The sequence below is a fragment of the Salvelinus fontinalis genome, chromosome 18, assembly GCF_029448725.1.
Source record: "Salvelinus fontinalis isolate EN_2023a chromosome 18, ASM2944872v1, whole genome shotgun sequence".
NCBI classification, from domain to species: domain Eukaryota; kingdom Metazoa; phylum Chordata; class Actinopteri; order Salmoniformes; family Salmonidae; genus Salvelinus; species Salvelinus fontinalis.
In genome coordinates, this window is record NC_074682.1 from 52840888 (window position 1) to 52866821 (window position 25934).

Genomic DNA, 25934 nt, shown 5'->3' on the forward strand with positions numbered 1-25934 from the left:
CCACTAGGGTCAACACCTCACTATGTCCTCCTCGCCACTAGGGTCAACACCTCACTATGTCCTCCTCGCCACTAGGGTCAACACCTCACTATGTCCTCCTCGCCACTAGGGTCAACACCTCACTATGTCCTCCTCGCCACTAGGGTCAACACCTCAGTATGTCCTCCTCGCCACTAGGGTCAACACCTCACTATGTCCTCCTCGCCACTAGGGTCAACACCTCACTATGTCCTCCTCGCCACTAGGGTCAACACCTCACTATGTCCTCCTCGCCTCTAGGGTCAACACCTCACTATGTCCTCCTCGCCACTAGGGTCAACACCTCACTATGTCCTCCTCGCCTCTAGGGTCAACACCTCACTATGTCCTCCTCGCCACTAGGGTCAACACCTCACTATGTCCTCCTCGCCACTAGGGTCAACACCTCACTATGTCCTCCTCGCCACTAGGGTCAACACCTCACTATGTCCTTCTTGCCTCTAGGGTCAACACCTCACTATGTCATCACTTGGGTCTAGAGTTGTTCCGTGGTCAGGAAGAACTCCTGGTCTTTTTTGTAAGACAATGCTCAGACGATCAGATCTCACAATGCCTACAGAAGTGTTCAAATGTCTCAGGAACCACGTTAATATGCTATAGAACTCTCCTGAGATGTGCAGCGTGACTGCAAGAAAGGACCATCTGGAATGAACCCATAGTGTAAGATGGACTCTGCATGATCTCACTCCTCTCTGTCTACAGTGTGGATCCCAACGACCAGAAGAAGACGGCCTGCTATGACATCGATGTGGAGGTGGACGACACTCTAAAGACCCAGATGAACTCCTTCCTCCTATCCACCGCCAGCCAGCAGGAGATAGCTGGCCTGGACAACAAGGTATGTATGGAGCCCATGCTATAGTTGAACTTTACATGGGTCCATTCATTTTCAAGGGATGTAATCTAGCCTACAACATCTTATGGTGAGCTATTCTGAGGCTGTGAACAGATGTTTTCCACACACCTTTTGTCTCCTATTGTACAGCCCGTCGTCAGAACGCCGGAAGAGTGAAAAATAGAGGCGCTATAAAAAATCAAATGCATTGTGTTGATTTGATTGATACTAACTATAGTCAGCAGGGACTGGGAGCAGGCAGGGACTGGGAGCAGGCAGGGGCTGGGAGCAGGCAGGGACCGACTACAGAGAAACTCACTGAACCTGATATAAAAAGAGAAATAGACAGCCCTCCTACCTCTTCTCCAGAAAGACAGCCCTCCTACCTTTTCTCCAGAAAGACAGCCCTCCTCCCTCTTCTCCAGAAAGACAGCCCTCCTACCTCCTGTCCAGAAAGACAGCCCTCCTACCTCCTGTCCAGAAAGACAGCCCTCCTACCTCCTGTCCAGAAAGACAGCCCTCCTACCTCCTGTCCAGAAAGACAGCCCTCCTACCTCCTGTCCAGAAAGACAGCCCTCCTACCTCCTCTCCAGAAAGACAGCCCTCCTACCTCCTGTCCAGAAATAGACAGCCCTCCTACCTCCTGTCCAGAAAGACAGCACTCCTCCCTCCTCTCCAGAAAGACAGCCATCCTACCTCCTCTCCAGAAAGACAGCCCTCCTCCCTCCTCTCCAGAAAGACAGCCCTCCTACCTCCTCTCCAGAAAGACAGCCCTCCTCCCTTCTCTCCAGAAAGACAGCCCTCCTCCCTCCTCTCCAGAAATAGACAGCCCTCCTCCCTCCTCTCCAGAAAGACAGCCCTCCTACCTCCTGTCCAGAAATAGACAGCCCTCCTCCCTCCTCTCCAGAAAGACAGCCCTCCTCCCTCCTCTCCAGAAAGACAGCCCTCCTCCCTCCTCTCCAGAAAGACAGCCCTCCTCCCTCCTCTCCAGAAAGACAGCCCTCCTACCTCCTGTCCAGAAATAGACAGCCCTCCTCCCTCCTCTCCAGAAAGACAGCCCTCCTACCTCCTGTCCAGAAATAGACAGCCCTCCTACCTCCTGTCCAGAAAGACAGCCCTCCTCCCTCCTCTCCAGAAAGACAGCCCTCCTACCTCCTGTCCAGAAAGACAGCCCTCCTACCTCCTGTCCAGAAAGACAGCCCTCCTACCTCCTCTCCAGAAAGACAGCCCTCCTACCTCCTGTCCAGAAATAGACAGCCCTCCTACCTCCTCTCCAGAAATAGACAGCCCTCCTCCCTCCTCTCCAGAAAGACAGCCCTCCTCCCTCCTCTCCAGAAAGACAGCCCTCCTCCCTCCTCTCCAGAAAGACAGCCCTCCTCCCTCCTCTCCAGAAAGACAGCCCTCCTACCTCCTGTCCAGAAATAGACAGCCCTCCTCCCTCCTCTCCAGAAAGACAGCCCTCCTACCTCCTGTCCAGAAATAGACAGCCCTCCTACCTCCTCTCCAGAAATAGACAGCCCTCCTCCCTCCTCTCCAGAAAGACAGCCCTCCTACCTCCTGTCCAGAAATAGACAGCCCTCCTACCTCCTGTCCAGAAATAGACAGCCCTCCCTCCTCTCCAGAAAGACAGCCCTCCTCCCTCCTCTCCAGAAAGACAGCCCTCCTCCCTCCTCTCCAGAAAGACAGCCCTCCTCCCTCCTCTCCAGAAAGACAGCCCTCCTACCTCCTGTCCAGAAATAGACAGCCCTCCTCCCTCCTCTCCAGAAAGACAGCCCTCCTACCTCCTGTCCAGAAATAGACAGCCCTCCTACCTCCTGTCCAGAAAGACAGCCCTCCTCCCTCCTCTCCAGAAAGACAGCCCTCCTACCTCCTGTCCAGAAAGACAGCCCTCCTACCTCCTGTCCAGAAAGACAGCCCTCCTACCTCCTCTCCAGAAAGACAGCCCTCCTACCTCCTGTCCAGAAATAGACAGCCCTCCTACCTCCTGTCCAGAAAGACAGCACTCCTCCCTCCTCTCCAGAAAGACAGCCATCCTACCTCCTCTCCAGAAAGACAGCCCTCCTCCCTCCTCTCCAGAAAGACAGCCCTCCTACCTCCTCTCCAGAAAGACAGCCCTCCTCCCTTCTCTCCAGAAAGACAGCCCTCCTCCCTCCTCTCCAGAAATAGACAGCCCTCCTCCCTCCTCTCCAGAAAGACAGCCCTCCTACCTCCTGTCCAGAAATAGACAGCCCTCCTCCCTCCTCTCCAGAAAGACAGCCCTCCTCCCTCCTCTCCAGAAAGACAGCCCTCCTCCCTCCTCTCCAGAAAGACAGCCCTCCTACCTCCTGTCCAGAAATAGACAGCCCTCCTCCCTCCTCTCCAGAAAGACAGCCCTCCTACCTCCTGTCCAGAAATAGACAGCCCTCCTACCTCCTCTCCAGAAATAGACAGCCCTCCTCCCTCCTCTCCAGAAAGACAGCCCTCCTCCCTCCTCTCCAGAAAGACAGCCCTCCTCCCTCCTCTCCAGAAAGACAGCCCTCCTACCTCCTGTCCAGAAATAGACAGCCCTCCTCCCTCCTCTCCAGAAAGACAGCCCTCCTACCTCCTGTCCAGAAATAGACAGCCCTCCTACCTCCTCTCCAGAAATAGACGGCCCTCCCTCCTCTCCAGAAAGACAGCCCTCCTCCCTCCTGTCCAGAAATAGACAGCCCTCCTACCTCCTGTCCAGAAATAGACAGCCCTCCTACCTCCTCTCCAGAAATAGACGGCCCTCCCTCCTCTCCAGAAAGACAGCCCTCCTACCTCCTGTCCAGAAATAGACAGCCCTCCTCCCTCCTCTCCAGAAAGACAGCCCTCCTCCCTCCTCTCCAGAAAGACAGCCCTCCTACCTCCTCTCCAGAAAGACAGCCCTCCTCCCTCCTCTCCAGAAAGACAGCCCTCCTACCTCCTGTCCAGAAATAGACAGCCCTCCTCCCTCCTCTCCAGAAAGACAGCCCTCCTCCCTCCTCTCCAGAAAGACAGCCCTCCTACCTCCTGTCCAGAAATAGACAGCCCTCCTCCCTCCTCTCCAGAAAGACAGCCCTCCTACCTCCTGTCCAGAAATAGACAGCCCTCCTACCTCCTGTCCAGAAAGACAGCCCTCCTCCCTCCTCTCCAGAAAGACAGCCCTCCTACCTCCTGTCCAGAAAGACAGCCCTCCTACCTCCTGTCCAGAAAGACAGCCCTCCTACCTCCTCTCCAGAAAGACAGCCCTCCTACCTCCTGTCCAGAAATAGACAGCCCTCCTACCTCCTGTCCAGAAAGACAGCACTCCTCCCTCCTCTCCAGAAAGACAGCCATCCTACCTCCTCTCCAGAAAGACAGCCCTCCTCCCTCCTCTCCAGAAAGACAGCCCTCCTACCTCCTCTCCAGAAAGACAGCCCTCCTCCCTTCTCTCCAGAAAGACAGCCCTCCTCCCTCCTCTCCAGAAATAGACAGCCCTCCTCCCTCCTCTCCAGAAAGACAGCCCTCCTACCTCCTGTCCAGAAATAGACAGCCCTCCTCCCTCCTCTCCAGAAAGACAGCCCTCCTCCCTCCTCTCCAGAAAGACAGCCCTCCTCCCTCCTCTCCAGAAAGACAGCCCTCCTACCTCCTGTCCAGAAATAGACAGCCCTCCTCCCTCCTCTCCAGAAAGACAGCCCTCCTCCCTCCTCTCCAGAAATAGACGGCCCTCCCTCCTCTCCAGAAAGACAGCCCTCCTACCTCCTGTCCAGAAATAGACAGCCCTCCTACCTCCTCTCAAGAAATAGACAGCCCTCCTCCCTCCTCTCCAGAAAGACAGCCCTCCTCCCTCCTCTCCAGAAAGACAGCCCTCCTCCCTCCTCTCCAGAAAGACAGCCCTCCTACCTCCTGTCCAGAAATAGACAGCCCTCCTCCCTCCTCTCCAGAAAGACAGCCCTCCTACCTCCTGTCCAGAAATAGACAGCCCTCCTACCTCCTGTCCAGAAATAGACAGCCCTCCTCCCTCCTCTCCAGAAAGACAGCCCTCCTACCTCCTGTCCAGAAATAGACAGCCCTCCTACCTCCTGTCCAGAAATAGACAGCCCTCCTACCTCCTCTCCAGAAATAGACGGCCCTCCCCCCTCTCCAGAAAGACAGCCCTCCTCCCTCCTGTCCAGAAATAGACAGCCCTCCTACCTCCTGTCCAGAAATAGACAGCCCTCCTCCCTCCTCTCCAGAAAGACAGCCCTCCTACCTCCTGTCCAGAAATAGACAGCCCTCCTCCCTCCTCTCCAGAAAGACAGCCCTCCTCCCTCCTCTCCAGAAAGACAGCCCTCCTACCTCCTGTCCAGAAAGACAGCCCTCCTACCTCCTGTCCAGAAATAGACAGCCCTCCTCCCTCCTCTCCAGAAAGACAGCCCTCCTCCCTCCTCTCCAGAAATAGACGGCCCTCCCTCCTCTCCAGAAAGACAGCCCTCCTCCCTCCTGTCCAGAAATAGACAGCCCTCCTACCTCCTGTCCAGAAATAGACAGCCCTCCTCCCTCCTCTCCAGAAAGACAGCCCTCCTACCTCCTGTCCAGAAATAGACAGCCCTCCTACCTCCTCTCCAGAAATAGACAGCCCTCCTCCCTCCTCTCCAGAAAGACAGCCCTCCTCCCTCCTCTCCAGAAAGACAGCCCTCCTACCTCCTGTCCAGAAATAGACAGCCCTCCTCCCTCCTCTCCAGAAAGACAGCCCTCCTCCCTCCTCTCCAGAAATAGACGGCCCTCCCTCCTCTCCAGAAAGACAGCCCTCCTCCCTCCTGTCCAGAAATAGACAGCCCTCCTACCTCCTGTCCAGAAATAGACAGCCCTCCTCCCTCCTCTCCAGAAAGACAGCCCTCCTACCTCCTGTCCAGAAATAGACAGCCCTCCTACCTCCTCTCCAGAAATAGACAGCCCTCCTCCCTCCTCTCCAGAAAGACAGCCCTCCTCCCTCCTCTCCAGAAAGACAGCCCTCCTACCTCCTGTCCAGAAATAGACAGCCCTCCTCCCTCCTCTCCAGAAAGACAGCCCTCCTCCCTCCTCTCCAGAAAGACAGCCCTCCTACCTCCTGTCCAGAAATAGACAGCCCTCCTCTCCAGAAATAGACGGCCCTCCCTCCTGTCCAGAAAGACAGCCCTCCTCCCTCCTCTCCAGAAAGACAGCCCTCCTACCTCCTGTCCAGAAATAGACAGCCCTCCCTCCTCTCCAGCAGCAGTAGCCTACGTCAAGTTCAGACTGTTAATACAGACAAAGAACAAGACCCCACAGGAAAGAGTCTCTGAGAAACACACCCTGTCAGTAGCATTGGCTGCAGGTCTTATCCCTGTGATTGCAGAGAGATCTGAGCTGAGGTATCTAGTGCAGACTAAGGTCAGAGAGACCTCCATTAGACAGTGGTGTATTCAGTAGTGTTTACAACAGACAGCTTTGGTGCATTCAACATGTCAATACTTCTCACAAATACACAAGTAGTGAGGAAGTCAGTCTCTCCTCTACTTTGAGCCATGAGAGATTGACATGCATATTATTAATGTTAGCTCTCCGTGTACATTTAAGGGCCAGTTGTGCTGTCCTGTTCTGGGCCAATTGTAATTTGACAAGCTGCTGTGACAAAGGCCAATTAAACACAACAGAGATGAGACCTTCTCTACTGAGGGAGGAGCTAACATGATGTCCTACTACAGGGACTACAGACTGGTTCAATCTGGTTCATTTTACTGAAGTATGGGAGGAGCTAACATGATGTCCTACTACAAGGACTACAGACTGGTTCAATCTGGTTCATTTTACTGAAGTATGGGAGGAGCTAACATGATGTCCTACTACAGGGCAAACAGACTGGTTCAATCTGGTACATTTGACTGAAATATGGATGCATTTGCATTGTCTGGTCTAATAAACATAACAAAGAAAAGTGACTCTACTTCATCCATCTTGGTTTGGACATCCATCTTGCTGTTTCTTTCCATCAGATCATTTAGACAATAGTTTATTCAGATGTTGAACTAGGATTGACCCTCCGTCTCTCTCTTCTTCCCCTGTAGATCCATGAGACCATAGAGACGATCAACCAGCTGAAGACCCAGAGAGAGTTCATGTTGAGCTTCGCCAGAGATCCCCAGGGCTTCATCAACGACTGGCTGCAGTCACAGTGCAGGGACCTCAAGGTAAACACACAGGGAAACACTGCTCTTGTGTTGCATGTGGGTCGTAGTTCAGTTGGGAGAAAACAGGGAACTACTTCAGGGCTTCATCAATGACTGGCTGTATTTGTATTTAACAATGATCCCCATTAGCAGCAGCTACTCTTCCTGGGGTCCTGCAACATTAAGGCAGTTATATACAATTTAAAACATTACATGGCAGAACAGATTTCACAACACATTAAGTGTGTGCCCTCAGGCCCCTTCTCTACTACCACATATCTGCAACACATAATCCATGTGTACGTGTGTGTATAGTGTACATGTTATCGTGCGTGTATCTTTTCACAGGGGCCCCCCTACATAATGTGTCTTTTTTAATCTAATTTTACTGCTTCCACCTGATGTGGAATAGAGCCATGACTACATGGAACTCTATGTAGTACTGTGCCCCTCCCCATGTCTGCTCTGGACTTGGGGACTGTGAAACCCTGGTGGTATGTCTTGTGGGGCTATGCATGGGTGTCTGAGCTGTGTGCTAGTAGTTTAAACAGACAGCTTGGTGCATTCAACATGTCAACACCTCTCTCAAATACAAGTAGTGATAAAGTCAATCTCTCCTCTACTTTGAGCTAGGAGAGATTGACATGCATATTATTAATGTTAGCTCCCTGTGTACTTTTAAGGGCCAGACATGCTGCCTTGTTCTGAGACAATTGTAATTTCCCTAAATCCCTCTTTGTGGCACCTGACCACACGACTGGACAGTAGTCCAGGTGTGACAAAACTAGGGACTGTAGGACCTGGCTTGTTGATAGCTTTGATAACAAGGCAGAGCATCGCTTTATTATGGACAGACTTCTCCCCATTTTAGCTACTGTTGTATCAACATGTTTTGACCATGACAGTTTACAATCCAGGGTTTACTCCAAGCAGTTTAATCACATCAACTTGCTCAATTTCCACATTATTCATCACAATATTTAGTTGAGGTTTAGGGTTTAGTGAGTGATTTGTCCCAAATGCAATGCTTTTAGTTGATGAAATATTTAGGACTGACATAATTGGATGTGGTCACAGATCACGGGCCGCCGGGTAAACTAACAGGGAAACACCACTATGAGGCATAGTTCAGTTGGGAGAAAACTGTGGAGACAGGGAGGTACCCCAGAGCTTCATTAATCACTGGCTGCGATCACAGTACAGGGAATTCAAGGTAAACTATGAACTAAACTTAAGAGAACTGGTGCTGAAGAAAGATAATACTTCAGATAAAGAAATGAGGGGAGCAGTAATATTATATTTTCTTTACTGCAAGGTAAACAAACGCACAGGGAAACCACAGCTCTCTAGGGTTAGCCATTAGCGCTAGCTGCCATGGACGTAGGTTAGCCATTAGCACTAGCTAGCTGCCATGGATGTAGGTTAGCCATTAGCACTAGCTAGCTGCCATGGACGTAGGTTAGCCATTAGCACTAGCTAGCTGCCATGGATGTATGTTAGCCATTAGCACTAGCTAGCTGCCATGGATGTAGGTTAGCCATTAGCACAAGCTAGCTGTGTAGTGTTTGTTCAGGTGATTCTTGGATCAAACGCCAGACTGACTGGACCGTCAATGACAACCAAGGGGTGATTCAAGCTGAGTCCAGTCCAAAGTTCATAGCTGTTGTTTTCTTCCCCCACCTGAACATTCAGCCTTCTGCGTGGTTGCCTGGTGCCCAGTAACCTTGTAGTTTGTAGTCCTGAAGTAAGATGTGTTTTCTTAAAACAGAGATGGTCCCAGAGGTCTCTCTTTAACCACGACATAGGGATAAGGTTGATAGGCCTGAGGATTTTTATCTGTATGAAAAAATAAATATAGATAACTTGCATGGTGCGTAGAACACGAAACTACACATACCTGTAGGCTTTATTGGAGGAAGTTTTAAGTTTGTAATGTATATTATTTTTTACAGACTATGACTGATGTGGTTGCGAACCCAGAAGAGGAGAGGAGAGCAGAGTTCTATTTCCAACCCTGGGCCCAGGAAGCCGTGTGTCGTTACTTTTACTCCAAGGTAACGTCCTCACCTCTCACCATTCTGTGTGTGTACCGTGGTGTGTGTGTGTGTACCATGGTGTGTGTGTGTCTGTACCGTGGTGTGTGTGTGTGTGTCTGTACCGTGGTGTGTGTGTGTCTGTACCGTGGTGTGTGTGTGTGTCTGTACCGTGGTGTGTGTGTGTGTGTCTGTACCGTGGTGTGTGTGTGTGTGTCTGTACCGTGGTGTGTGTGTGTGTGTCTGTACCGTGGTGTGTGTGTGTGTGTGTCTGTACCGTGGTGTGTGTGTGTGTGTCTGTACCGTGGTGTGTGTGTGTGTGTCTGTACCGTGGTGTGTGTGTGTGTGTCTGTACCGTGGTGTGTGTGTGTGTGTCTGTACCGTGGTGTGTGTGTGTGTGTCTGTACCGTGGTGTGTGTGTGTGTGTCTGTACCGTGGTGTGTGTGTGTGTGTGTGTCTGTACCGTGGTGTGTGTGTGTGTGTACCGTGGTGTGTGTACCATGGTGGGTGTGTGTGTACACTGTGGCTTTACACCAAGGTAAATCAAATCAAATTGTATTGATCACATACACGTGGTTAGCAGATGTTAGTGTGAGTGTAGTGAAATGCTTGTGCTTCTAGTTCCGACCGTGCAGTAATATCTAACAAGTAATCTAACAAATTCACGACTACCTTATGCACACAAATGTAAAGGGATGAATGAGAATATGTACATATAAATATATGGATGAGCAATGGCCTTGCGGCATAGGCAAGATGCAGTAGATGGTATAGAATACAGTATATATATATGAGAGGAGTAAAGTAGGATATCTAGACATTTATTAAAGTGGCGTTATTTAAAGTGACTCGTGATACCTTTATTAAATGTATTAAAGTGGCCAGAAATTTGAGTCTATATGTTGGCAGCAGCCTCTCTATGTTAGTGGTGGCTGTTTAACAGTCTGATGGCCTTGAGACAGAAGCTGTTTTTCAGTCTCTCGGTCCCAGCTTTGATGCACCTGTACTGACCTCAACTATAATAAATGCAGGCTCAGAATGTATGGTTTCCAGTTTACATAGAGTCCAGTGAAGTTCTTTCAGGGCCGTCGAGGGATCTGCTTGGGGGGGATATAGACGGCTGAGACTGTAATCTAAGAGAATTCTCTCGGTGGGTAATGCGGTCGGCATTTGATTGTAAGTAATTCTAGGTCAGGTGAACAAAAGGACTTAACTTCCTGTATGTTGTTATGATCACACCATGAGTCGTTAAACATAAGGCATACACCCCCTCCCTTCTTCTTACCAGAGAGTTGTTTGTTTCTGTCGGCCCGATGCGTGGTAGGTAAAGCCTTCTCTCCTGCCGTTCGTTCTCCATGAGGGCCGTCATCTCTGTGTCACCAAGCGTTTTTTCTGTCCTACTAAATACTTTAAAATCATTCTCTGAACAAGATTTTCAGTTGTAATTTATATTACGGTACTGGTATTTGCCTGATATTACCTGGTATTCCTTTCACTTATGAAATTGAATTTCCATTTATGAAATACATTTTCTTCTTTATCTGCATTTTAATATATGAATAAATAAAACATGTATTTCAGGTCCAGCAGAGGAGGCAGGAGCTGGAACAAGCCCTGGGAATCAGAAACACTTAGAGATGAAGATGTTGAAGAAAAACAGGCCAACAGAGGAACAAGTGGCCATTCTCTCTGGGAGGAGGAAGAGAAGTGTGGGACATTCATTAATACGCCCCCGATTTTGAGAAAAACTTAGATAAACATCTTTGATATACATCTGCTTTACTGCTGGTGGTAACTATAGGATATCTTTTTGAAAGTCACCTAGCAGGCTGTTATGGTTATATTATCAATGTTAGATTTTTACTTCCTCTCTCTTCATATTTGTCCCGCTAAATCTTTTGACTTATTTTTTCTCAGTGGTCTCTCTCTATGCCTTACCTCAATGCATTCCCTTTTTGGGCTGAACTCTCTCACGTTGCCAATCTTGAATCTATATTCAGGCCTAAGTGCGGTTGAAATGACCCCCAACTAAGTATTGATGCTACTCCACAATAGCTAATATTGAGTATTTTAAGTCTTAACATTTGGCCATTTGTGAAAGAGCATTGGGTTAATTTTAAATACGTTGACTGTCTCTAACCTGCTCTGAGTCCATACTAACTCAAAGCTGATTAGGTGATAGACTACACACACTACCATTCAGGCTTTGGTCTGGAATTGATTTTTCAGTGTTTGTTTGGTATTGATAGGGTTGTGAGTATTCAGTGGTCTTTTATTGCTGTGCTGGCTCTCCGTTTCTTAGTGGTTCAAGAGTATTCTAGAATTCTTGTTGTAGAATATTGTGTACCTCAAAAATTCTCCCCTGAACACTTCAAAGTATGGCGATGGCAGGCAGGCTTGTGAAGATTCAGTCTGTTGGTTTAGTTAATCATTTAAGGGGCCATTTCATTTGAAACTATTTTTGTGACGCTTTTTCTTTTTTCTTTTTTTTGAATTATATTAAAGCTTGTATTGTTAGAAGTTCAACCTTAAGGAAGTAGTGTTAGTAGTAATTACCTCAAGTCGATGTAGTTTTGTAAACACTGAGCAGAATAATCTGGTTTGATGTGAAGGAAAAATGTCTGTTTTTAAAGGGCAGACTGTCATTTTTGACTCATTGTCTAATGCCCCGATTAGTTTTCCCAAGACGTTCCCCTTCAAGTGATACCAATGGTTTAATCCAGAACATTCTCTATATCCTAACAGCGAGCTGAAGTTGCTTGTTTACCCCGTGTGGAAGGGAGAACATCCTTCAAGGTTCTACTGTTCGGTTAAGAAGAACTCCTCTGGGTTTTCGTCTTTAGTATTTGTTAGTGTGCAGAAGCCATCAACACCGAGGAAGATGAGCATAGAGCTGGGTTCACTAGTAGATGTGACATATTGAAGAATGATCTTTTTTCATAGTATGATCGAAAGCTTCCGCTTGTTGTATTGCTATTTTAGATATGATGACATGTAAAGGATGTATGAAGCTTCATGGTTGGACTCAATTCATTGTCAGTTCAGTAGTCAAGTGAATTGAAATTTATCTATTTTCAATGGGGATTTTTTTTTTTTTATATTAAATTGTAATTTCCATCCACGTTCTGATTGTCCTGAATTGCCCCCAATCCTGTAAAGGATAATACTGAAGACTGATTGAAATCTTCAGACTTAAATTGTATTTTTCTCGTATTGACCAAACCTATTTTTTTCTGTATGTTTTAATCCTATGCTATAATAAAGGATATCTTCATGATAACTTGTCAGTTGTGATGATTTTAAAGCCGGTTTTCTACCATTTGATGCACAAACTGACAGTCTTTCCATGAAAGTTGTTACCTGCCTAATGTTCAGCATCACAGTTTAGTTCTGGGATTCTTATGAACACACCTGTGTCATTGCTGTGAGAAGTGGGGTGATACACGAGATGGTATAACAACCAGGGGACGGATCTGGTCATTGGCCCGCAGGTGAGCAAATCATGTTTATAGGGCCAGGAGTTTTTCCTGGACAGCTGTTCTTGTGAGAGGTTAAGGATGGGTTTTCTGGGGCCCTTAAAGTCGCCAAATTGTAAGTATTGCTTCCATGAACCTTTTGCTCTTGAAATGATCTTAATCATACTAGGTCATAGCCTCACTTCTGATAGCCTCACTTGTTCAAACAGCGAAGTCTGTTAAAGGATGAGTACCTGTATTTATTGAGATGTCTTCCAAAGGCAAACTATTGCTAATGTGATTAGAAATAGTCCTCTTAAATTAAATAAAGTGGCATTTCCAAACTTGGAATTGTGTCAACTCGCTACCCAAGGCGTTTACTTGTGACATGGTTAAATGCACTAAAGAGAAACAATAGGTACATATTGAAGATGCGCAATCTTTATACGTGTCTATTTTCAAAGGATTAAGCTAAGAATGTTAACAACTTCATAGTTAGGAACACTATAACAATATAGAACACTATAACAGTATAGAACACTATAACAATATAGAACACTATAACAGTATAGAACACTATAACAGTATAGAACACTATAACAATATAGAACACTATAACAATATAGAACACTATAACAATATAGAACACTATAACAATATGGAACACTATAACAGTATAGAACACTATAACAATATAGAACACTATAACAGTATAGAACACTATAACAGTATAGAACACTATAACAATATGGAACACTATAACAATATAGAACACTATAACAGTATAGAACACTATAACAATATAGAACACTATAACAGTATAGAACACTATAACAGTATAGAACACTATAACAATATAGAACACTATAACAATATAGAACACTATAACAATATAGAACACTATAACAATATGGAACACTATAACAGTATAGAACACTATAACAATATAGAACACTATAACAATATAGAACACTATAACAATATGGAACACTATAACAATATAGAACACTATAACAGTATAGAACACTATAACAATATAGAACACTATAACAATATAGAACACTATAACAATATAGAACACTATAACAGTATAGAACACTATAACAATATAGAACACTATAACAATATAGAACACTATAACAGTATAGAACACTATAACAATATAGAACACTATAACAATATAGAACACTATAACAATATGGAACACTATAACAATATAGAACACTATAACAGTATAGAACACTATAACAATATAGAACACTATATATAGAACACTATAACAATATAGAACACTATAACAGGAAAGAACACTATAACAGTATAGAACACTATAACAATATAGAACACTATAACAGTATAGAACACTATAACAATATAGAACACTATAACAATATAGAACACTATAACAGTATAGAACACTATAACAGTATAGAACACTATAACAATATAGAACACTATAACAGTATAGAACACTATAACAATGTAGAACACTATAACAGTATAGAACAATATAGAACACTATAACAATAGTGAGCACTATAACAGTATAGAACACTATAACAATATAGAACACTATAACAGTATAGAACACTATAACAGTATAGAACAATATAGAACACTATAACAGTATCGAACACTATAATAGTATAGAACACTATAACAGTATAGAACAATATAGAACACTATAACAATATAGAACACTATAACAGTATAGAACACTATAACAGTATAGAACACTATAACAGTATAGAACACTATAACAATATAGAACACTATAACAGTATAGAACACTATAACAGTATAGAACAATATAGAACACTATAACAGTATCGAACACTATAACAGTATAGAACACTATAACAGTATAGAACACTATAACAGTGTAGAACACTATAACAATATGGAACACTATAACAATATGGAACACTACAACAATATAGAACACTATAACAATATAGAACACTATAACAATGTAGAACACTATAACAGTATAGAACAATATAGAACACTATAACAATAGTGAGCACTATAACAGTATAGAACACTATAACAGTATAGAACACTATAACAATATAGAACACTATAACAGTATAGAACACTATAACAATATAGTCTATAACAATATAGAACACTATAACAGTATAGAACACTATAACAGTATAGACCACTATAACAATATAGAACACTATAACAGTATAGAACACTATAACAGTATAGAACACTATAACAGTATAGAACAATATAGAACACTATAACAGTATAGAATACTATAACAATATAGAACACTATAACAGTATAGAACAATATAGAACACTATAACAGTATAGAACACTATAACAATATAGAACACTATAACAGTATAGAACACTATAACAGTATAGAACACTATAACAGTATAGAACACTATAACAATATAGAACACTATAACAGTATAGAACAATATAGAACACTATAACAGTATCGAACACTATAACAGTATAGAACACTATAACAATATAGAACACTATAACAGTATAGAACACTATAACAGTATAGAACAATATAGAACACTATAACAGTATCGAACACTATAACAGTATAGAACACTATAACAATATAGAACACTATAACAGTATAGAACACTATAACAGTATAGAACAATATAGAACACTATAACAATATAGAACACTATAACAATATGGAACACTATAACAATATGGAACACTACAACAATATAGAACACTATAACAATACGGAACACTATAACAATATGGAACACTATAACAGTATGGAACACTATAACAGTATAGAACACTATAACAGTATAGAACACTATAACAATATAGAACACTATAACAATATAGAACACTATAACAGTATAGAACACTATAACAGTATAGAACACTATAACAGTATAGAACACTATAACAATGTAGAACACTATAACAGTATAGAACACTATAATGTTCAATGGGCTGGACGATTCTCTTCTCATCTTGAATAAACGCATATAGAAAAAACTTGGAAATCAATTAATCTGGCATCATTAACACAATGACAAAATCGAATGAATTATTCCTGAAATATTGAAATAACATGGACAACCGAGAAAAACAGATTGGTACAATTTCAGGCCATTTGGCAAACAATAATGCAAGCACTAGGGATGGAGGTGTGAGCGGGTCTGGACAGTAATGCACTAGGGATGGAGGTGTGGGCGTGCAGGTCTGAGCAGTAATGCACTAGGGATGGAGGTGTGAGCGGGTCTGGGCAGTAATGCACTAGGGATGGAGGTGTGAGCGGGTCTGGGCAGTAATGCACTAGGGATGGAGGTGTGAGCGGGTCTGGGCAGTAATGCACTAGGGATGGAGGTGTGAGCGGGTCTGGGCAGTAATGCACTAGGGATGGAGGTGTGGGCGTGCAGGTCTGGGCAGTAATGCACTAGGGATGGAGGTGTGAGCGTGTGGGTCTGAGCAGTAATGCACTAGGGATGGAGGTGTGGGCGTGCAGGTCTGGGCAGTAATGCACTAGGGATGGAGGTGTGAGCGTGTGGGTCTGAGCAGTAATGCACTAGGGATGGAGGTGTGAGCGTGCGGGTCTGAGCAGTAATGCACTAGGGATGGAGGTGTGGGCATGCAGGTCTGAGCAGTAATGCACTAGGGATGGAGGTGTGAGCGGGTCTGGGCAGTAATGCACTAGGGATGGAGGTGTGAGCGTGTGGGTCTAGGCAGTAATGCACTAGGGATGGAGGTGTGAGCGTGTGGGTCTGAGCAGTAATGCACTAGGGATGGAGGTGTGAGCATGCGGGTCTGGGCAGAGGAGATGTAGTCGTTGTTTGTGTGCGTCTGTAAATTGTTGTTCGTATGTGTCTGTTTGTATTTGGTGTAAACAATTTTTTACAATCTTATAAAAAACAGAAAAAATAACAAATGGTCCTCTTGGAGCCTGTCTGGACCTGAGTGCGCTAACCAATAAATACAAGAGGGCGTGACCCAGACTGCTATCCCACGTGCCAGGTATATATACACTTCGTGTCGACTTCAGACGAGTCTTCGCACCAATCACTTCAGGAGGGGCAGCAGACACCGTTGGATGATCATGGCACCCAAGAAAGTATGCATCATTGGCTCTGGCAACTGGTAGATACCTTCTTTTTTTAAATTATTATGCTAAAATTGACTTTGTTTAAGTCTTTTTGAGCTGATGTTGCAGAATGATCCTACTGTACTGTAACATACAGCAGTTTTTCCATGTCAGCGGTTTTCAAATGCCTTTCACTTACCGGACTGTAATTTTGAGGTAGTAATAATAATAGAAGAGGCAGGTGTGTGAGACGAGAGTATCGAGTTTATTTAGCTCCATGTGATCTCACTAGAAACAGATGACTGTTTGAAGATGACTGTGTAGAGCACTGTTACTGTTTGCTTTTCCCAGCTTTCTTTGTTTGCCTTATCAGACTAATATTAATAATGATACTTGTATTGTCTCTATTAGGCTTACCTATGATGGTAATAATGATACTTGTATTGTCTCTATTAGGCTTACCTATGGTGGTAATAATGAAACATAACTGGGGCAAATATCAGAATTTGATTTATGATCTCAATATTTTATTGCATCTAATGGAATTGCTGGATTATTGCAGAATACAGTTACATTTACATTTACATTTAAGTCATTTAGCAGACGCTCTTATCCAGAGCGACTTACAAATTGGTGCATTCACCTTATGACATCCAGTGGAACAGCCACTTTACAATAGTGCATCTAAATCTTTTAAGGGGGGGGGGGGGGGGGGGGCAGAAGGATTGCTTTATCCTATCCTAGGTATTCCTTGAAGAGGTGGGGTTTTAGGTGTCTCCGGAAGGTGGTGATTGACTCCGCTGTCCTGGCGTCGTGAGGGAGTTTGTTCCACCATTGGGGTGCCAGAGCAGCGAACAGTTTTGACTGGGCTGAGCGGGAACTGTACTTCCTCAGTGGTAGGGAGGCGAGCAGGCCAGAGGTGGATGAACGCAGTGCCCTTGTTTGGGTGTAGGGCCGGATCAGAGCCTGAAGGTACTGAGGTGCCGTTCCCCTCACAGCTCCGTAGGCAAGCACCATGGTCTTGTAGCGGATGCGAGCTTCAACTGGAAGCCAGTGGAGAGAGCGGAGGAGCGGGGTGACGTGAGAGAACTTGGGAAGGTTGAACACCAGACGGGCTGCGGCGTTCTGGATGAGTTGTAGGGGTTTAATGGCACAGGCAGGGAGCCCAGCCAACAGCGAGTTGCAGTAATCCAGACGGGAGATGACAAGTGCCTGGATTAGGACCTGCGCCGCTTCCTGTGTGAGGCAGGGTCGTACTCTGCGGATGTTGTAGAGCATGAACCTACAGGAACGGGCCACCGCCTTGATGTTAGTTGAGAACGACAGGGTGTTGTCCAGGATCACGCCAAGGTTCTTAGCGCTCTGGGAGGAGGACACAATGGAGTTGTCAACCGTGATGGCGAGATCATGGAACGGGCAGTCCTTCCCCGGGAGGAAGAGCAGCTCCGTCTTGCCGAGGTTCAGCTTGAGGTGGTGATCCGTCATCCACACTGATATGTCTGCCAGACATGCAGAGATGCGATTCGCCACCTGGTCATCAGAAGGGGGAAAGGAGAAGATTAATTGTCTCTCTCCAGATGAAATCTCGCGTCTTGTGACGGCCGGCCGCCCAACAACCTGCCCGCTTGACCCTATCCCCTCCTCTCTTCTCCAGACCATTTCCGGAGACCTTCTCCCTTACCTCACCTCGCTCATCAACTCATCCTTGACCGCTGGCTACGTCCCTTCCGTCTTCAAGAGAGCGAGAGTTGCACCCCTTCTGAAAAAACCTACACTCGATCCCTCCGATGTCAACAACTACAGACCAGTATCCCTTCTTTCTTTTCTCTCCAAAACTCTTGAACGTGCCGTCCTTGGCCAGCTCTCCTGCTATCTCTCTCAGAATGACCTTCTTGATCCAAATCAGTCAGGTTTCAAGACTAGTCACTCAACTGAGACTGCTCTTCTCTGTATCACGGAGGCGCTCCGCACTGCTAAAGCTAACTCTCTCTCCTCTGCTCTCATCCTTCTAGACCTATCGGCTGCCTTCGATACTGTGAACCATCAGATCCTCCTCTCCACCCTCTCCGAGTTGGGCATCTCCGGCGCGGCCCACGCTTGGATTGCGTCCTACCTGACAGGTCGCTCCTACCAGGTGGCGTGGCGAGAATCTGTCTCCTCACCACGCGCTCTCACCACTGGTGTCCCCCAGGGCTCTGTTCTAGGCCCTCTCCTATTCTCGCTATACACCAAGTCACTTGGCTCTGTCATAACCTCACATGGTCTCTCCTATCATTGCTATGCAGACGACACAGGGGAGAAAGAGGTCAAAGCACAGGGTAGGGCAGTGTGAGCAGAACCAGCGGTGTCGTTTGACTTAGCAAACGAGGATCGGATGTCGTCGACCTTCTTTTCAAAATGGTTGACGAAGCACGACCCGCACGACGTGGGTCGTGCGGGCTGGGACCACCAGGTTAGGGTGGGCGCGGCCACGCGGTGTGAAGCGTTTGTATGGTCTGTGCAGAGAGGAGAGAACAGGGATAGACAGACACATATTGACAGGCTACAGAAGAGGCTACGCTAATGCAAAGGAGATTAGAATGACAAGTGGGCTACACGTCTCGAATGTTCAGAAAGTTAAGCTTACGTTGCAAAAATAAAATAAAATAAAAGATCTTATTGACTAAAATGATATAGTACAGCTGGCTGGTGAAGCAGCCTGGCTAGCAGTGGCTGCGTTGTTGAAAGTGAAGCTGGCTAGGTAACCTCGACAATTTCTCTAAATTTCTCTAAACTACACAATTATCATGGATACAAGGACAGCAAAGACAACTAGCTAACACTACGCTAATCAAGTCGTTCCGTTGTGATGTAAGTTTCTACAGTGCTGCTATTCGGTAGAAGTTGGCTAGCTAGCAGTGTTAGCTAGCAGTGTTGGCTAGGTAGGAGGACGGCAGCGCGGCAGGCGAAAATAGCTGGCTAGCTAACCGATAATTACTCAAAGCTACACAATTATCTTAGATACAAAGATAGCAAAGAAAACTATGTAGCTAGCTAACACTACACAAATCAAGTCGTTCCGTTGTAATGTAATCGTTTCTACAGTGCTGCTAATCGGTGGCTAGCTGGCTAGCTAGCAGGGTTGACTACGTTACGTTACGTTAGGACGAGAATACCTGGCTAGCGAACCTCAGCGAACCTCGATAACTACACAATTATCTTTGATACAAAGACGGCTATGTAGCCAGCTAAGTAGCTAGCTAAGATCAAACAAATCAAAGATAGCAAAGACAACTGTGTAGCCAGCTCACACTACACTAATCAAGTCGTTCCGTTGTAATGCACTCGTTTCTACAATGCTGCTATTCGGTGGCAAGCTGGCTAGCTAGCAGTGTTGGCTACGTTGCGTTACGTTAGGACGAAAATAGCTGGCTAGCGAACCTCAATAACTACACAATTATGTTTGATACAAAGACGGCTATGTAGCTAGCTAAGATCAAACAAATCAAACCGTTGTACTGTAATGAAAATGAAAATCAGACCGTTGTACTATAATGAAATGTAATGAAAAGTTATACTACTATTCGGTAGACGGTGGACGTTTGCTAGCTGCTGGGCAGATAGCAGTGTGGACTACGATAGACGACGAAATACGATAATTACGCAATTATCTTTGATACACAGACGGCTATGTAGCTAGCTAAGAAGAAATTGCTAAGGTTAGACAAATTAAACCGTTGTACTATAATGAAATGTAATGAAAAGTTATACTACCTGCAGAGCGAATGCAAATGCGACAGCTCGCTCCAAACCGGATGTTACTAGTTCTATTGCTTATAGTTTTAAACACACACACACACACACACACACACACACACACACACACACACACACACACACACGTAACCGATGTGAAATGGCTAGCTAGTTAGCGGTGGTGCACGCTAACAGCGTTTCAATCGGCGACGTCACTCGCTCTGAGACCTTGAAGTAGTTGTTCCCCTTGCTCTGCAAGCGCCGCGGCTTTTGTGGAGCGATGGGTAACGATGCTTCGAGGGTGGCTGTCGTCGATATGTGCAGAGGGTCCCTGGTTCGAGCCCAGGTTGGGGCAAGGAGAGGGACGGAAGCTATACTGTTACACACACACACACACACAGACTGCCTCTATTTCACTGTATGCATGAGATCAGATAATGACTAAATAAAATGTTTCTACTTATATGTTTCTGTCCATGATGAGGAGATGGGAATACCAAAGTCTAAACTCTAGCATAGAGGGTTTATTTTTATTTATTTAACCAGGCAAGTCAGTTAAGAACAAATTCTTATTTACAATGACGGCCTACCCCGGCCAAACCTGGACAACGCTGGGCCAATTGTGCGCCGCCCTATGGGACTCCCAATCACGGCTGGATGTGATACAGCCTGGATTCAAACCAGGGACTGTAGTGACGCCTCTTGCACTGAGATGCAGTGCCTTAAACCGCTGCGCCACTCGGGAGCCCGAACCTCTGTGATGAAACTACACTATGAGCCTTCATGATACACAAACCACCATTTACAAAGTGGTGATCAGCTCTGTTAACCATATTATATGATGGAAGTTGAAGGGTGGTGGCATTGTGTCCAATCAACCTGGACTCATAGGTAGACGTAACATAGTAAACGTAAATCCAGGACCACCAATGCGGAAGACACATTTCAGTTGAATGCATTCAGTTGTACAACGTACTAGGTATCCACCTTTCCCTCACCTTTCCCTTTCTAATTAGTATGATATGTTATGTTTCGTGTGGATGTCCGTCATCTATTTCGTATGATATGTTACAAATTACTCTGCATATTATTTGTTAAGTATTGCAATTCGTACAATATGTAATGAATTTGCAAAACGTATGATATGTTACGAATTACAATTTGTTGTGACTGATGTTCGCTAGCTGGCTAGGTGGCCGTCACTGATGTTGGCTAGGTGGCTAACGCTAATGTTAGCTAGGTTAAGGGTTAAGGTTAGGTTAAAGGGTTAGGGGAAGGGTTGGCTAACATGCTAAGTAGTTGTTAAGTAGCTAAAAAGTAGTAAGTAGTTGCAAAGTTGCTAAAGTGCTAAAGTTGTCGTGAACCAATTTGAACATGCAACTTTGGGTTGCTTGAAGTTCACGTCATACGCCCGACCAACACTCAACTTTTGCCTTAAGTTGCCATCTGTGTTATGTAACCATACCAAAACTAACATATCATACTAATTTGAGTGTCCTGGATTTACATTTACTATGTTACGTCTAATGCAGGTGCTTCGACACCTGCATTGCTTGCTGTTAGGGGTTTTAGGCTGGGTTTCTGTACAGCACTTTGAGATATCAGCTGATGTACGAAGGGCTATATAAATACATTTGATTTGATTTGATTTGATTTAGTCCATGAGACCAGGCCATGCTGCTATGACAACAAATGCTTAGAGCTACTGCACTGCAGGGCCTTTGATTTCCTTCCTCAGGAATGCTTTCATGTTCTTTGAGGTTGGATTGTGTTGTTGTGTTGTGTAGGTTACTAGAACAACCAGGGGGGAAGTTTCTGAATCAATATTGAGTTGTCTGATCTTTAAAATATCACTCTTACCTCGTTCCTTGGTATAAAATAAGGCCTTGTTTGATTAATCACTACTACTGTCATTATACTCATTAGGTGGGGTGTATATTAATTGTAAACAGTGTATGAGCAACATTAATTATTGACACAATAATCATTTACTAGTCCACAATTGAAAAATGAATTACACCATTATTTTCTCTCCCAGCATTTGTTGCATAATATTTGGTCCTAGAAAGCTTAACTGATTGGATAATATTTGGTCCTAGAAAGCTTAACTGATTGGAAAATATTCGGTCCTAGAAAGCTTAACTGGTTGGATAATATTTGGTCCTAGAAAGCTTAACTGATTGGATAATATTCGGTCCTAGAAAGCTTAACTGATTGGATAATATTCGGTCCTAGAAAGCTTAACTGATTGGATAATATTCGGTCCTAGAAAGCTTAACTGATTGGATAATATTTGGTCCTAGAAAGCTTAACTGATTGGATAATATTTGGTCCTAGAAAGCTTAACTGATTGGTGGCAGTGAAAGACAAGCTTCATTAACCAAATACAATTGCAAGACTGATTTGTTGGGTCCAGTGGGGATATTCAACATTCAAACATCTCACTTCTAGCCTGTTTATCTCTCAAAGTGGGAAAACCTCACTGGGTTTTGCACCCTGCTCTAATACTAGTGTAAAGTCTATCATCCATTCAATTGAAGTAATCTCCTCAGCTCCAAAAATGTGGAGAACAATGAAACAATAGCATTGTTTGAAATGGACACTTTTGTTTCACATCTACAGGGGCTCTGCCATTGCCAAGATTGTGGGCGCCAACGCAGGAAAACTTGACATATTCGACACAACAGTGAACATGTGGGTGTTTGAGGACACGGTGAACGGACGTAAACTCACAGAGATCATCAATACAGGCCATGAGAATGTCAAGTACCTGCCTGGACACAAGCTTCCGCCCCCAACATTGTAAGACTCAAGTTTTCAAAATGCTCTGAAGAAAAAAAAGATTTCTCGTGCAGTTAACATTTATGTTTCCAGTTTGTCATGATTAAAATCACAGCAATGCGTATATCACCTTTTTTTGTTCAAAAAAACATATTTGATTATTACCTGATTATTAACTAATCATTACGTAATCACTTATTATTACCAACCTTTAAAATAAAGTCTGCCACACTTCATCCTATGAATCTCATCCCCATGTAGGTAGCTGTTCCAGAGATGATGGATGCTGTGAAGGGAGCAGACATCTTTGTTATTCAACAACAGTTCATCAACAGAATCTGTGACACCATCAAAGAATACATCAAGAAGGATGCTGTGGGCATGTCTCTTATCAAGGTGACTGGTTTTGCTTTCAGGGCCTGTTTGAAAAAGGTCAGATGTTCAAATGACTACCTCAATGCAGCAGCAAACAATTACCTTTTTGAAGGACAAATTTCAGATTTAATTTACAGAAATTAATACTGCTGCTTGTAATTGTTGTTTGTTGCTGTAAATAGAAGGTGTTCCCAGTACCAAAGGATGATGAAGGGTGAGGCGGATCTACATTCCTAGTGATCTGGTGTTTCAGGGTGTAGATGAGGGTGATGATATTAATAGGTGTATCCACGGTGATGTACGTTTCAGGGTGTAGATGAGGGTGATGATATTAATAGGTGTATCCACGGTGATGTACGTTTCAGGGTGTAGATGAGGGTGATAATATTAATAGGTGTATCCATGGTGATGTACGTTTTAGGGTGTGGATGAGGGTGACGATATTAATAGGTGTATCCATGGTGATGTACGTTTCAGGCTGTAGATGAGGGTGATGATATTAATAGGTGTATCCATGGTGATGTACGTTACAGGGTGTAGATGAGGGTGATGATATTAATAGGTGTATCCATGGTGATGTACGTTTCAGGGTGTGGATGAGGGTGATGATATTAATAGGTGTATCCATGGTGATGTAGGTGAGGGTCCCGAGGCGTTGAAACTAATCTCTGATGTCATCTGAGAGAAGCTGGGCATCACCATGACAGTACTGATGGGGGCCAACGAAGCCGCAGAGGAGAAATTCTGCGAGACCACAATCGGTAAGTTGTGTGAGTGTGTGAGAGTGTGAGTGTGTGAGAGTGTGAGAGAGAGAGACTTACTTCTTTGGATATTTACAATATGAAATTGTCAACGGGACAACAGTAACAACAATAACCAAGGGTCAAAATAACCATACATTGAACAATAACAATAAGCATACAGTAGAGTACATGTGCAGGTTGATTTGGTCTGTCAGACACTGTCCCTCATGTTATGGCAGGCACCAATGTAGTGCGCTGCCAACCCACAGCTCTTTGGGTCCACATTAGTGGCCTGCTGGAGGTAATTTTGCAGGGCTCTGGCAGTGCTCCTCCTTGCACAAAGGCGGAGGTAGCGGTCCTGCTGCTGGGTTGTTGCCCTCCTACGGCCTCCTCCACGTCTCCGGATGTACTGGCCTGTCTCCTGGTAGCGCCTCCATGCTCTGGATACTACGCTGACAGACACAGCAAACCTTCTTGCCACAGCTCGCATTGATGTGCCATCCTGGGTGAGCTGCACTACCTGAGCCACTTGTATGGGTTGTAGAATCCGTCTCATGCTACCACTAGAGTGAAAGCACCGCCAGCATTCAAAAGTGACCAAAACATCAGCCAGGAAGCATAGGAACTGAGAAGTGGTCTGTGGTCACCACCTGCAGAACCACTCCTTTATTGGGGGTGTCTTGCTAATTGCCTATAATTTCCACCTTTTGTCTATTCCATTTGCACAACAGCATGTGAAATGTATTGTCAATCAGTGTTGCTTCCTAAGTGGACAGTTTGATTTCACAGAAGTGTGATTGACTTGGAGTTACATTGTGTTGTTTAAGTGTTCCCTTTATTTTTTTGAGCAGTGTATATAAGTACACTTTTAGTACAGTGTGTGCATGTATGCGTCCGTGTTTGTGTGCAAGTTTAGTGCAGTTTAGTGAAAATGTATTGGAGGAGCTGTTTAATCTCACTCAATCCTACAGGGTTCTCCTGTCCTCTGACGACTTCCGCGTAGCTGCGCTGGTCCTGCGGTTGCGCCCTGTGGAGTGGAGGGGGGCCAGGTCTGGGCCGGGGGGCTTCCTCTCTGGTCTGGTAGAGGTGATGGTCTGGTGCGGTGTAGTAGGCTGGGCCCGGTCCAATCTGGCCAAGCCGATGGAAGTGGTGATAGGTGGGGCCTGTGGGGTGCGCTGGGTCTGGTGGGGCGTTGAGGGGGCCTGGAGCTCCTTGGTGGTGCAGTGGTCTGGTAGGGGTCTCTGGGTGGGGCTCTGTTCAGTGCTGCATGGGGTGTTTGTCTACCAAGTGCCACGTCCTTTAGAGACTTGGCAAACATCCCTACTGTCTGCTTCCTCAGGTGGGAGTAATCGTGCAGGTGCTCTGGGGTGGTGGTTGGGTGGTGAGCAACGTGCATGTTCGGGAGTAGGCCACACCCTCTGGTGATGTCAGCATTGACTTTCTGAATAGTACAAGAATGAAAGTCTTTGCGGGGCAGCAGAGTGGAGATAGTGATGTGGGAGTTGGGGAACCACTCAGAGGCCCTCTCTGCTACTCTATAGACCAGGCTGCCTACTCTGTCCTGCTCCTCTCGCAGGTTGTTGGTGCCGGTGTGAATAATAATGTGGCCTGGTGTGCCAAAGTCAGGCTGTGACAGGATGTGGAGTGCATCCTGCGTTTTAGGCACCATATTTTGGACACCTTGTGGTGGGGGAAGAGTCTATCCTCTTGGAGGATGGCCACCTCAGTGGGTTTTACCAGAGTGGTGG

General features: G+C 45.3%; 1 protein-coding gene and 1 pseudogene across 1 annotated transcript in view; both read left to right on the forward strand.

Moving 5' to 3' along the window:
• The window catches only part of LOC129815741 (SWI/SNF-related matrix-associated actin-dependent regulator of chromatin subfamily D member 1-like), a 51242-nt gene extending 38927 nt beyond the window's left edge, over positions 1-12315 (forward strand). Inside the window, exons 9-12 of the mRNA XM_055869824.1 lie at positions 742-877; positions 6901-7023; positions 8955-9056; positions 10617-12315. Coding sequence (XP_055725799.1) covers positions 742-877; positions 6901-7023; positions 8955-9056; positions 10617-10670 — 415 coding nt within the window. The 3' untranslated portion in view covers positions 10671-12315. The remainder of the gene's footprint in view (positions 1-741; positions 878-6900; positions 7024-8954; positions 9057-10616) is intronic.
• A 4215-nt stretch (positions 12316-16530) lies between these two features.
• LOC129815745 (glycerol-3-phosphate dehydrogenase [NAD(+)], cytoplasmic-like) lies at positions 16531-24199 on the forward strand (annotated as a pseudogene).
• The last annotated feature ends 1735 nt before the right edge of the window (positions 24200-25934 follow it).